The sequence below is a fragment of the Siniperca chuatsi genome, linkage group LG8, assembly GCF_020085105.1.
Source record: "Siniperca chuatsi isolate FFG_IHB_CAS linkage group LG8, ASM2008510v1, whole genome shotgun sequence".
Lineage (NCBI taxonomy): Eukaryota > Metazoa > Chordata > Actinopteri > Centrarchiformes > Sinipercidae > Siniperca > Siniperca chuatsi.
The window spans coordinates 9,205,079-9,218,982 of NC_058049.1; the positions used below are offsets into that span (position 1 = coordinate 9,205,079).

Consider the following 13,904-nt stretch of genomic DNA (forward strand, 5'->3'; position numbering starts at 1 on the left):
GCAAACTTTTTTCATCCTGTTCTTGCTCTGCAGCCTTCTACGCGTCACACCTCAGCCAGTGTCCTTGATGAGCTCTTTGAGTGAGGGCACAGTGACCTGGACCGCCTTGGGAACAACAGTTCTTTTTGATTAATACATCTTTTCAACACTACTGTGTTTTCAGTGGGTTCAGTACATTTGAGTGCACTAAGTGTTAGGGCCATCTGTTCTTCTAAATGACTTGTTACCTATCAGATCTGTTTCAGTCATTAATCTTGTTGGCAAAATAATGATTATGAAGTCTGAGGACAAAAGTTGTTGCCATTCGCTACTAGGAATGTTTATGTTTTCAACACAAAAATTTCAAAAGAAATGTGTTGCAGTTCTGTTTGGTCCCTGTAGGCTGGCAGCAAGATAAAAGTCTCTCCTTGTGTTGAATTTAGTTTCATAATATCTTGCACTGTTGTTGATGGCACCTTTTTTTTTGGAAAACATGTTAATTTAATGTTTATTAAAAGATGCTTAATTGAGCAAATTAACCCTGAAACAGTCTTTGATAAGATCACAAGAAAAGGAGTGAGCATGACATATGCACATAAATTACTAAATAATATACAAACGCAGGCTCAATGCCATTTAGAAAACAAACATACTGTACAATATTATTAGTAAATGAGTAAGATCAGAAAAACCTAGTTACCAATACAGGTAATGCTCACTGTCTTTAAAAATAATTTTTTAAATAATTTCTATGATGAAATGAAGTACACAATGAGAACAGTATGCCAGAGGTTTGTAAATGTAGAGGACATTGAAGAAATGCTAAACAAAAATTTAAAAAAGGGTACAAAATGAATGACATACTAATAATAAAAACTTAATATACGTTTATAGAAGATAATTAAAGACATTGACACAAGAGACACTCATTTACAGTCTTTTGAAGTTTTATCGCAAGGGTCTTCAAGTACTACTTGCATTCATTATAGAAAAAAGATGAATTTGCATGTATGAAACTTAAGATAATGTATCCTTGTTTTTCTTCTTTTTTTTTTTACTTGTCATTCAAGAACTCAAATAGTGCATATTCATAAAATAAAACAAAATCAGCCAATGCATTTTCACATATGAACTGAAGTACTGTATCTTTCCACAGTCTAGTTATAGTAACTATGCCTAAAAAGATGAGGCACAGTTAGTGCAGTGCAGAAAAGCAAACAAATAATTGTTTTTTTTTCTTTCCTTTTACAGGATAAAATTTGTGTGCAAGTTTGAAGGACACCTCCTTGTCTTATTTGTAATGAGGTGTTTGTGAGGAAACTACCTAAATGACCATTTTACCTACCGGTATACATTAAATGTATATTTTCAGTTATTGTAAGTGTCACTATAATGAGTCTATTGTGTATGCTATATAACTGGGGTTAAAATCTTTAATGCCTGAGAGTTTTAATAGGTTTATTCTGGCCATGACTTAGTGTTTATCTCATTTGTACTACTGCCTTAGTTCACTCTTGGGTCACTCAGTTGTATGAAATCCAATCATCGTCTTTCGCGCCATTCAGGGCGGATGTTTGCCGAGTCACGTGACATACAATCTCCCGCAACTTTCGCGCCACTACGAATGCCCGCCTCTCCCTACTGAAGGAAGCGACACGATTGGCTGCTGCAGACGTCAGACTCGCGCCACTTCTTGCACCGTGACCGGGGAGAACAGCAAGCTGCAAGTGAATGAATACTGGTCTCCGGTGATAGTGAAGTGACTAAACCGTGAATTTAAACGGCATTTTCGTTCCTTTGTACTTTTAAGAGTTTTGGAGTCAAGTTATCTCATCTGAGGGTCAACATCTGCAGCCATGGCTCGTAAGGATTATGCGGCAGAGAAAGGTAATGGAATAGCTCACTTTCACAGTAACGTAACGGCATGGCAGCAACAGGTTGGCCCAAATTACTTAACTCTTATCTAAATATGTTCTCCAAAATGCTGTTTGGAAACCTAAGTTAGTGAATGTAAATCATGTAATGCACTGGGTGTAAAATCAGCTAATCTAAATCTTAATTCATTGTTTGTGCTGCCTAAAGTAGTGTTATTCAGTCACTCATCTCGCTAACATTACCTCTTTTCCCCCCCTTTGCAATAACTAACTTACCCACCCTTAAAGTTATGCATGTTAGTGTGTATTGTTTAGTCCAGTAAATCCCGGACATAGGGGACTGATGTGCGCCCTTGAAGTTGCATAAACGTAGCTAACTTGTTAGTAACTAGTTAACGTCAAGTATTCTCGCAGCTTGTGACCCGGATGGATCCGCTTAAACAAAGGAGCAGGCGCCACTGCAAGCACATGTCCAACAATGGCTTAACTTACACTTAGTAAGTTAATAAAGGCAGAACAGACTTTCTTTGTAACAACATATAGCTGTTAGAAAGTTGACATCACGTGCTCTCTTTGGTTTTTATTTTGTAACGTAAAGTTACCATTTCAGCTTCCAAAACACGACCTCACCATAAAGCAATTAATGAATAGTCGTAAACCATAGACATCCTTCGGCATGTTCAACACACGTTTTAAATGTTACTCAGATAACGTCATTAGAACCGGTTTTAGATTAAGTTAGACCAACATGATATTATTAGATTAAATGCTCTAGCTTGTGAATGTTACGCGATAGGTTACCATATTTCTAAACAATGAAACGGCGCAACAATACAAGTACACAAGCAAATCACGTCAGTAAGTTCAACAGTGATATTCAGGACTTTTAACTTATCAAGATCCGCAAGGCCAATGTTTCACACTTGTTTTAGAAGACTTAACTTGGTTTCAGGACGCTTAAAACGCCTAACTGCTGCTAGCTGCACCAACATACATTACGTTAGCATGCTAGCCAGTTAGCTAGCTCTCTTTAGCTGACTGTCAGTTACACAAGTTAACGTGCCATTTTGAACTGTTTTAATACGATGCCAGCTGATAAGTCTGCAGGTGGCTTTGTGCCTTGCTAAAAGGCACTTAAAAAGGCTGGTTTATGTGGGGTTTTGACATAAACCCTACTTTAATGTTATATAAATATCGTCGAAAATGTGGTGTATTTGTTATAACGCAAATTGCTAATATTCAAAACTAATGGTAAAGGTACGTTAGGGTTAACGTTAGTAGAAAATTGTAACCTAGCGTGACCATGTTTTTTAGCCTTCAAATTCAGTTACTTATGTTTGCTAATCTGCAATAATTTATTTGGATATTAATTTAGCCTTCCACTTAAAACAGACTTAAAACTTTACAGTGCCCTGAGCCGTCTTCCACTCTGTGAATTCAATAGCTGCGTCAATTGTGTAGTTAGAAGTTTGACATGGAGTTTATCAACCGTCGGAAACCTTCAGCGTTAAACATTAAGTCAGCGACCCCTTACCGCTTAGTGATTATGTTTAGAGCCATAACGTTAGCTTATGTGGATGGAGCTGTCTGTGCTCAACATAACGGAGCTAAGCTAACGTTAGAAGATGGCTGGCTGGCCATGGTTCGAAAACAACAGCCAGGACTATTTTCAAGAGCGGAGGGGTCGCGGAAGAATATCCGAGTGACGAGGCACAAAAGCCATGTGCTGCTTTGTTTACAATAACATCCTCTAACACAGAAATAACAAACCAGAGCTGCAGATTTTCTTCCACAGAGACAAAGTAAGTGGAGTATTTTAATTACCGTGCCAGGAGTAGTTTCGTTTCTTGTAACGTGGAATTAAATATTCTTAGTAGTTCAGGCTCTTGGGAGAAGTGAGGGATATTTTCTCTAAAAAATGGACACTGAGCTGAGCGCGCCTGTTGTATTTACAGTCTTTACCCCGGAGCTATCTGCTGCATAACGTCAGTTATTTCTCTGTAAAACTATGATAGTAGGTGCACTCGATCGGAATTTGATTCGTGTAGTACATCAGTGGCAGTTTGTGCTCTACTGTAGGCAATAGTGACTCATCGAGATTACAGGATGCCATGTTACTCAACAAAGGGGGTCGTTGCAGGACAACAAATTAGCTCCTAGTCTCGAGGCCCACTGGTGGTGGTGGTGGTAATCAACATTTTCAACAGCTTTTAAACTTAAAAAGCAGCTTTAATATTTAAACAAATGAGAAGGTAACAACCATGTTTTTTTTTTGTGCGTGTGTTTAGCTAACAATCTCCACCTAGTGTCTGCTGGATGTTGCTTGTTTTTCTGCTGTGAAATAATGCTGGAGGCGTTTTTGTTTGTTTTTGTAGACAAATGCAAAAGGTTCCTGCAGGAGTTTTACACAGAGGATGACAATGGGAAGAAGGTGTTCAAATATGGAGCTCAACTTGTAAGTATAGTAAACACACAGTAAATGGCTGTTTTGGCCTTGAGGAGTGTTGTTGACTGAAAGATGATATTTATTCAGTTGTGAGTGATAATGTCAATGAGAAGGAAAAATAAGTGCTGATGAGCAGTAGAGTATTGATGCCAATTGAAAATTATCTTTTGTCCTCTCTGGTTAAATTTCTAGCCACTCTTTGTCCTCTTGGACTGTAATTCAGTTTTTGTTGATAAAACCAAATGCCTTCAAATCTAGAGGTTGAAACTCCTCATGTGGGTCTTGACATGTTTTTGAACACATCATTTATTTTTTATATAAAGTACCAGGGTGAGCCACAACGTCCCTGGTTTAAAAAAATAAGTCTGGTTGGGGACCTTTTGTTGCACCTTCCTCAATTGTTTCCTGTCATCTTTTTCACTATCGCTATCTAATAAAGGCATACAATGCCCAAAACTTGAAGATTGCTGGTTCACACAACTGGTATATGCTTTTCAGATTTGTTAATCCAGTGCAACTGCAAAGCTAAGATAAATATTACCTATTGTTTTTAAAATAATTACTTAATACATGCTAGAAAATGCCATCACTGTCTGTAAAATGTGTAGGTCAGTGTACTGTTTTACCACATTATAAATTTAATCTGGATGCACCGTCACAGCTGCCTAAGTTTGAAGTGTAGAGGTGTCATTGTTGTCATTGAGCAGTATCTGTGCAGACAAGGTGGCGTAATTAAGTGACTTGTCTGTGTGCACAGGTGGCACTGGCCCACAGGGAGCAGGTGTCTGTCTTTGTGGAACTGGATGATGTGGCTGAAGAAGACCCCGAGCTGGTTGAGAGCATCTGTGAGAATGCAAAACGATATACAGGCCTGGTCGCTGATGCCATCCATGAGCTACTGCCAGAGTATAAAGAACGAGATGTATGTATATTTGTACAGTTGATCCTGTTTTTAAACAGTTAAAGCATTTTGAGTAGAATAACAGCTGTAATAAATAGACAATAGTGCAATAATCAAGTCCTTATCACTATCTAACAACGATCAGCTTTGGATTTGTCCCCCTCAGTTTTCCAATTATGTGGTTCACCTAAAAACTGAAATTAAATGAAAATATTCTGAGTTCCCAGCACTAATGCCTCTACTATTTACCTGTTTATTAAACAGAAATGCCAAAATACTTTTGTGATATCCAGGTTGTGGCCAGGGATTCTTTGGATGTGTACATTGAGCACAGGCTGATGATGGAACAAAGGGGTCGTGACCCTGCGGACACTCGGGACCCTCGTAACCAATACCCACCCGAACTCATGAGGAGATTGTAAGTCAAATCAGATTCAGGGTTGAATTTTTATTGACCTGGTTTAGTTAGTCGATGCTGCCAGTTTGGGCACTTTCAGTCTTTCACAATGGTTCTATGGTAAATCTTGCATATGTGTTTGCGTTTTGATACCTTTTTTTTTATCACGAACTTTATCATCCACCCACAGTGAACTGTACTTCAAGCCTCCCAGCACTACTAAACCCAAAGTGGTGCGTGATGTACGAGCGGACAGCATCGGGCATCTGGTGACAGTTCGAGGCATAGTGACCCGTGCCACCGAGGTCAAACCAATGATGGCTGTCGCTACATACACATGTGACCAGTGTGGTGCTGAGACCTATCAACCAGTAAGATGGGTTTTGATTCCGGTAATCATTTTAGATCCTGTGACAAAACATACATTTATCAGGTGTCCCTCAAAGTCTTTTTGTCCTTCAGATCCAGTCTCCCTCCTTCATGCCCCTCATCATGTGCCCCAGCCAAGAGTGTGTCACCAATAAATCTGGCGGTCGACTCTACCTGCAGACCAGAGGCTCCAAATTTGTCAAGTTCCAGGAGCTGCGTATTCAGGAACATGTAAGGAACTATATACAATAAAATGCTCATTCACCGTTTCCATAAATTGTATTGTTCTGTTGTCATTTTATCACATTTCTATCTTCTCATGAGTTTCTTCTGTTGTCCCACAGAGTGACCAGGTGCCAGTTGGTAATATTCCAAGAAGCATGACTGTGTACGCCCGCGGAGAAAACACTCGTCTTGCCCAGCCAGGAGACCATGTAGCCATCACCGGAGTCTTCCTCCCTCTTCTGCGCACAGGCTTCAAACAGGCTGTTCAGGTATTTGGCTTAATTTAGGATTTGTCTGTTTTAACTCACACATGAACAATCTGAAATTCTCATCTATTGTAGGAACTTTTTTCAGTTTTGGTATGCAAGGCATGTGTGTTTAGTTTTTTTGCTGTGCATGGTCCTAAAATGCATCTCTGTCCTGTCCTGATTTGGTTTTGGTCATTTTAGGGTCTTCTGTCAGAAACTTACCTGGAGGCCCATAGCATCACACTCATGAACAAGACCGAGGACGATGAGCTCGGCAATGAGGAGCTGACTGATGAGGAGCTGCGTGGCATCACAGGTTCGAGTCTGTATGTGTGATGGCTGGACTCGAATAAAATGAGACCTTAAACCCGTATGAATGCCAAAACCTGACAATGATGATAATTTTCTCATTCTTTTAGCAACTAAGGTGATTGCATTATGTTACAGATGAAGGATTTTATGAGAAACTAGCCGGCTCAATAGCACCAGAGATCTATGGACATGAAGATGTAAAGAAGGCTCTGCTCCTGCTGCTGGTTGGAGGAGTGCAACAGGCACCTAAAGGCATGAAAATCAGAGGTAAGCACTGATTTGAGCCCCTTAATCTCTTACTTAAAAGTAGACAATCAGAGACTGTGTTCATCTCAAAGTAAAATGAAAGTTGTCCTAATAAAAAATCATCCAATACAAAAAGAGGTAATGTTGTTGATTGCATCCCTTGGAATATATTTTGTTTCCTAATACTTGGTAATAATTTTTTTTTTTTTTTAAATTCTCTCTCCACTTAATCATGACAATATTCTCATATCTAATAGCAGAGATAATTACAATAATTAGATTTTAAAAGCCATCAAAAGCTAATCACCTCAAATGCCTGAATTCTTTAATAAATATTATAAGGTTAGGATAATAACATTACTAATTTTATGCATATGGCTAACCCCTGTCTCCTGTCAATATCTGTGGAGCATTTCTTAAACAACAAAGCATTTGCCCTAATGAAATCTTGTAATAATTGCAATACTCGTCCTGTTTTGGCTCTTTCCCCGTAAGGCAACATAAACATCTGTCTGATGGGAGACCCAGGAGTCGCCAAGTCCCAGCTGCTGTCCTACATTGACCGTCTGGCTCCTCGAAGTGAGTACAGTCCTGTTTGTTGGAGAAAAAGTCCTGTATCTGGTTTAATATTTTATCCAGTTAGGCATTTTCTTTCCATTAGGACTGACGTGGTCAAATATTAACTTTTGATGTGACGGTCTAGTAGAGTAAAAGCTGTTTTGTTTTTTTATGCCAGGTTTTGCACACTAGAATGATTAGAGAACCACAAAGCAGGCAAAACTATACCAGTATCTGAATGTCTTGGTTTGATTAAAAACCTATTAGGCTTTGTATGCAAAAAAAGGGGGGGGGCTCTGCCATTTCACCCAGGTCTCATTTGACAGCTCTCCCTCTCCCCACTCGTCTTCAGGCCAGTACACAACAGGTCGCGGTTCGTCTGGTGTCGGTCTGACTGCAGCAGTGATGCGTGACCCTCTGACCGGAGAAATGACCCTGGAAGGTGGAGCCTTGGTGCTGGCTGACCAGGGCATCTGCTGCATTGATGAGTTTGACAAGATGGCTGACGCTGACCGCACAGCCATCCACGAGGTGATGGAGCAGCAGACCATCTCCATCGCTAAGGTAAAGAGAACCGCACATGTTAATAACCTCAACTGGTGGCTTAATTAAGTTAATAAGTTGAGATATTCGAATCTAATGCCTGTGTCACATCTCCACTAAAAATGTTCACTTCTCTCCAGGCCGGCATCATGACCTCCCTCAATGCCCGTTGCTCTATTCTAGCAGCAGCCAACCCCGCCTATGGCCGATACAATCCCCGGAAGAGCATTGAGCAGAACATTCAGCTGCCAGCTGCTCTGCTCTCCCGTTTCGACCTGCTCTGGCTGATCCAGGACAAGCCCGACGCCGACGCTGACCTCCGTCTGGCCCAACACATCACCTACGTCCACCAGCACTGCCGCCAGCCACCCACTCACTTCACCCCCATCGACATGAAGCTGATGAGGTGATGATTTTTGTTACAAAGTCACCGCTACATTAATGTAGATCATTATCCTACACAGTTCAGGTTATTGAAAAAGAAATGGAAGAGTGGTCGAGTTTAATGTCAAACCTACAAACTATGTACTACTTGTAATTTTCAAAAAGCTATAAACATGCACATTACATAGACAGACCAATAATAGCGTACTAGAAAATACTAACAAAGGTTATTTAATGTGAGACATAACAATGATAAAAAGGAATGATTATATAAAAGTAAAACAATATAGAAGACATAAATTAGAGGTAACAGGTGTTATAGAGGGGAGCTGCGGGTTAACAAAATCACAAGTTAAGTCAAGTCATGTCACGGTTGATTTGATTGGGAGTCCAATCTAGGAAAGAGGAATTTTCTTGATGAGTTCAACCACCTGGACCACTCAGATTCATCCTCATTATATAACTCGACAAGGTTTCACTGTCCAATAAATCTGCACATTGCCAATGCAGTGCAATAAGTCTTTTGGCTGTTGTACAGCCAATGGTTAATAATTGTTTATGATGTTTGGACCAAGAGCATTGGGGTGTGCAGTTAAAAAGGCACAGTAGAGGATCCCTGGTGACTGTGTGGTTCAGGAAGACCCAGAGAGAAAGGGTCACTTAACCCCCAGTGCCTAAAGTACTGGACATGACCAGGCCATATAACAGAAAGTCCCCTGTCTTGCTGACAATGCCAACACACATATTGTCTGACAGACCTATTCTATTCATTCTCACTGGGAGTCAACAACTTGTAAATCTTGGAAGCAATGCTTTCCCCACTTTCATGGATACTTGGTATTGAAGGCTATATAATACTTATAGACAGAGTGAATAGAGGGCTAGGCCTTCCAGATCTTTGTGTCGTAATTCAGTTAACCATGGGTTTTTATCATTCCAAATGAAAATCCTGAAAATATTATTGACATCTTCTAAAGAAGCTCTTCTCTAAGGGAAGAGGGATTGCAGAAATAAGTCAGTCTAGGTAACACATTTCATTTTTAGCTGTCTGTACGACCCCATAATGAAATGAGGGATTTCCACCTCTAAATCATTCATGTCCACTTCTTTACATTAAGTGGGGCAATATCAGGTATATCTGATTTTTAAGAATCACCCCAAGATATCTCATGCCCTGGGGAGTCCAACTAAAAGGTAACCCTCTATGAGGGCTCTAGTACAATGCACATTCAGTGGCAAAGCTTCAGACCCAGTTCACCTTATATCTGGATAAAGAGCCAAAATATTAAGTAATGTCTAGGGCCTGCTTCAGGGATTCTTGTGGATTGGATACTGTGAACAAAAGGATACTGTGAGCAAAAGATCATCTCTGTAAAGGCAAATTTTCATCTGTTTTTGGAGCAGCTATACCCTGTATACTTGTGTTGTCCCTGATCAGTGCTGCCAGTGGCTCCAGAGATGGTACAAAAAGCAGTGGGCTCAGAGGACATCCCTGACACCAACCCCTCTGCAAGGGAAACAAGCTGGATACGATTCCATTAGTGTATATTCTTGCCTTTGGTGGAGTTTATAATAGTGAAACCAGTAGTATATAGTTGGTTAAACCCAAAGTGCCCTAGAGTTTTGAATAGGAAAGGCAATTCAAGGCAGTCAAAAGCATTTTCGGCATCTAACGAGACCACAACAGTGGGTGCAGCTGATGACTTAGCATAATGCATCAACTTTCTCATGCTGTCCACTATTTGTTTTAGTTATGTCAAATCCAGTCTGGACTTTGTGAATAAGCTCAGGGATCAAGCCTCCATGCTAGGATCTTTACATACAGTTTTCCCTCACAGTTAATGACCATGCAATATTGTCTTACCAAAAATATGAAATGTGAATCCCTTCAGGCGCTACATCAGTCTGTGTAAGAAGCGGCAGCCTGTGGTGCCTGAGTCACTGGCTGATTACATCACTGCTGCTTACGTAGAGATGAGGAAAGAGGCCCGAGTCAGCAAAGACACCACCTTCACCTCTGCCCGTACCCTCCTCTCCGTCCTCCGTCTGTCCACTGCCCTGGTGAGAACTAAACCTTAACTCTAGTGAGCTCTGGGTGGCTGGAAACTTTTCACAGACTGTTTGCAATAATTATAATTATTTTGTCAGGCACAAGGAAAAACTTGATTGAATGAATATTGTTTAACTCAAAATTGTAACATGTTATCTTTATAAACATTGCAGCTTCCTTTATTGGAGTTAAAGTATGATTATCATCCTTCTATGTCTTCATCAATAGCCCAGTGTGCGATAAAGTGCTTACAGTGCAGGTAGTGATGATAACCTGGCCTACTGCAGTGTGAGCACTTCTTTCTTACGCTGGACAAAAGATCTCCAGTCAAATTGGGAATATAGTCATCATTCCTCATCATGACTCAGCAACCCAATCAGATGGACAAATGTATTTGTAATGTATTTTGTTCTTGGCTTTGTAAAAATTAATATTTCCTGAATTTAGTGTTTGTCTGTCATCTCGGCCTCTGGCTGTCAAAAGTGCTGTTTGTGCAGGTAGCAGTCATCCACCTACTGCAAAACCAGCACTTAAGGCGGACAGGAAGGCAATGTGCCGCATACAGATGTCCACAAGGGGGCAAACTGCAACCAGCCCTGTGTGAAAGAAACTGAGTTGCGGTGATGAAGATAATCAAGAATGTGTTTATTTGCACATTGACTGATCTCTGCGTTTATTTAGATGCTACAGATGTTATATCTAGATGATATGATCATATTAGTGAACTGCAGGAAAAAGGTTTGTCTGATCCTGGCCAGCTTTGCAGGGTGGGCAGTCAGCCTGTGTGCGTTAGGAGCAGCTGTGCAAACCCATGCAAAACTGACTATGGCCAGAACCGTCATCAATATGTTCTACATAGAAACTTGATCTTCAGAGTATTACGGTTGTGTTTTACCATTTTTGATGTTTTCATTTCAACCTGTGAGACTAGCTGGTGTTGAGAGGCGGAGACTTGGGCAATTGCCGGCCATCCCAGAGGGCATTGCACTTGTCTCGGTCTGACAGTGCCGGCACAGCGCAGCCTTTGCAGATCTGCTGTCAAACAATTTCCATCTTGATACACATTTTACTTAAAATGATCTCAATCATGATCTCCAGTTTCCTTTTTGTTGCCGTTCTGCAGGCTCGCCTACGCATGATGGACACCGTGGAGAAGGAAGACGTCAACGAGGCAATGAGACTGATGGAGATGTCAAAGGATTCACTACAAGCTGACAAGTCCAGCACCACAAGGTTAGTGTTAACACTGGAACCTCAGACTTGTCTTAATGATAGCATTTGTTCAGCCCTAACTGCACATAACGAGTGACCGGATGTTACATGACCCAGAATCCCCTTTTTAATGAGTTCCTCGTGTCACGTAAGAGTAGCTGCATATCCTAGAGGAAGCTGTAAAAACTTCTCTGGGTTTTAATGGAACTCTGTTCACACGGCAACATGTTCACTGAGACAGGCGTCAAGACGAGTGACGTGTTCACACCACTTACCATATACTGTTCTCTAGTCAGTGCTTTAAAGTTTCCAGGAGGCTTTTTATAACAGTGGGATGGAGAGAAAAGCCATGTTGGTACATTTTAAACAGCATCAGATCAAGAAATAAGTACTTAACATTTGAAGCAAATAAAATCTTGTCTTTTTTTTTTCATTAAAGGAATAGTTAAACAAATTACGCTTATTTGCTTTCTAGCTTTCAAGGTCAGATATGATTGTCGCACTCATTAAACTCATAATAAAGTTCACAAATTAACATGTTAATCTTGCCAGACAGACAAGAGTGGTAACTTCTCATCTAACTCTCAGCAAGAAACTGAATAAGTGTATTTCCCAAAGTAAAATAATACTCACACTTTCTACAGGTTCCATTTTAAACATTTAATTGACCTTTAACTCAGAATAAACGAGTTCTGATGTTTAAAAGTCTCAAATCAACTCTTAATTCTTTGTGTTCAGGACTCAGCGTCCGGCCGACGTTATATTCTCTCTGGTGCGTGAGCTCGCCACAGAGGGCGTGGCAGGCCGTGGCGGAGCCGGTGGAGTGGTTCGCATGGCTGAAGCGGAGCAGCGTTGCATCTCTCGTGGCTTCACCCCGGCCCAGTTTCAGGAGGCCTTGGAGGAGTACGAGGAGCTGAACGTGTGGCAACTCAACCAGGCTCGCAGCCGCATCACGTTTGTCTGAAGAACCTGGGACACATCTTCATGCACGCTGTGTTTCAGCCACCCGAGGGGACAACTCTCTATTGTGGGCTTTCTACAGACTTATATGGGGCTCTTAATTTTTCCTCCTCTAGCATTTTGTAACAAGTCAAGCAGAACCTGGACATTTTCAAGCATGACTGTTTTGCAAGAATTCCTGCTGTTGGAGATCCATAGCTTTTTTTTTTTATATATATATTCCTGTTCACCAGTAAATTGTATGTCAGAACGCTTGTAAATATGTATGTCAGAACTCGGGATTGTGTAGCCTCTGCAGTTTAGAGCTTAAAGCCTCCAGTTTCTTTGACACAGAGAATTTCTGTATATTTAATACGCTGTAATGCAAATCGGGCAAGATAAATGAACGTTGAGCCTTGTATTGTGACGGATAGTTATAATAAATTGATGGTTCGATAATAAGCTTTATGTGGTTCATTTGGACTCTAGTGTGCACATGAAATGGGATGAAGAAAGTTAAAGTGTGCCACAATCGCCCTTGAACACCTGGTTTGTTATTGCAGCAGCCTTGTTGACATAATTGCTGCTTTCAGCGGCGCCTTTTTACGTTTTGCTCGTCAAACATGCTAACATACAGGGTTGCAACTAATGATTATTTTCATTATCGTTTGGTCTATAAAATGTTTATCATCAGTGCTATGTTAATTGTGGTTGTAGTTTAGGGCTACAATGATTTTTGGATTCAAATAGTTTTTGTCCAACCAACAGTCTGAAACCCATTTAGACATTTAGTTATCACATATGATAAAGAAAAGCTGTAAACCTTCACAATTAAGATGCCAGAATTTAGTAATGTTTGTCATTTGTGCTTGACAAATAACTAATAGTCAGAAATTTTATCTACTGATCAATCAACTTATAAATCAACCAATCCATTAAAAATGGTTTACTGTAGTTATTTGTTGTATACTCAGGCCATTTATAATGTATAATACGTGTGAACACCATGTACCATCACCTCAATGCTACCTGTCTTTCATGGGTGAAAAGTTTTTAAGGTTGGATGGCTCGGGCTGTTCGACATGTATGTAGTTTAGTATGAGAGCATCCTAGAAGAATGCAGCCTTAGTCTCACTTTAAGGGCTTCAAATGTAATTGTGAACATGCCAAGACAAAAAAGAAGCCTGTTTGTTGCTCTGCGAGTTGATAACCAGCTTCCTG

General features: G+C 40.4%; 2 protein-coding genes across 5 annotated transcripts in view; both read left to right on the forward strand.

Annotated features, from left to right (window-relative positions):
- LOC122880880 (cohesin subunit SA-1) overlaps nt 1-1,866 on the forward strand; it is a 28,999-nt gene extending 27,133 nt beyond the window's left edge. For all 3 annotated transcript variants that reach the window (XM_044206430.1, XM_044206431.1, XM_044206432.1), the window contains one exon: nt 34-1,866. In XM_044206430.1, coding sequence (XP_044062365.1) covers nt 34-84 — 51 coding nt within the window. In that variant the 3' untranslated portion in view covers nt 85-1,866. The remainder of the gene's footprint in view (nt 1-33) is intronic.
- Nucleotides 1,725-13,145, forward strand: mcm7 (minichromosome maintenance complex component 7). 2 transcript variants are annotated; one of them, XM_044206436.1, is made up of 15 exons: nt 1,725-1,866; nt 4,229-4,308; nt 5,057-5,221; nt 5,494-5,618; nt 5,788-5,968; nt 6,060-6,197; nt 6,311-6,460; nt 6,641-6,755; nt 6,887-7,018; nt 7,493-7,576; nt 7,908-8,119; nt 8,239-8,504; nt 10,375-10,543; nt 11,656-11,765; nt 12,483-13,145. In XM_044206436.1, exons 1-15 carry the CDS (start codon nt 1,836-1,838, stop codon nt 12,706-12,708), a joined length of 2,184 nt encoding a protein of 727 aa, XP_044062371.1. In that variant the 5' UTR covers nt 1,725-1,835; the 3' UTR covers nt 12,709-13,145. The 2 variants fall into 2 exon arrangements, with proteins under 2 accessions (XP_044062371.1, XP_044062372.1); XM_044206437.1 differs by lacking the exon at nt 1,725-1,866 and adding an exon at nt 3,615-3,655.
- The last annotated feature ends 759 nt before the right edge of the window (nt 13,146-13,904 follow it).

Bases quoted from the DNA above. Each gene is read 5' to 3' on its own strand.
- mcm7 (XM_044206436.1), top strand. From the start codon at position 1,836: ATGGCTCGTAAGGATTATGCGGCAGAGAAAG. The intron at 5,619-5,787 runs GTAAGTCAAATC...ATCCACCCACAG, and splicing joins CCCGAACTCATGAGGAGATT to TGAACTGTACTTCAAGCCTC. The intron at 8,120-8,238 runs GTAAAGAGAACC...ACTTCTCTCCAG, and splicing joins AGACCATCTCCATCGCTAAG to GCCGGCATCATGACCTCCCT.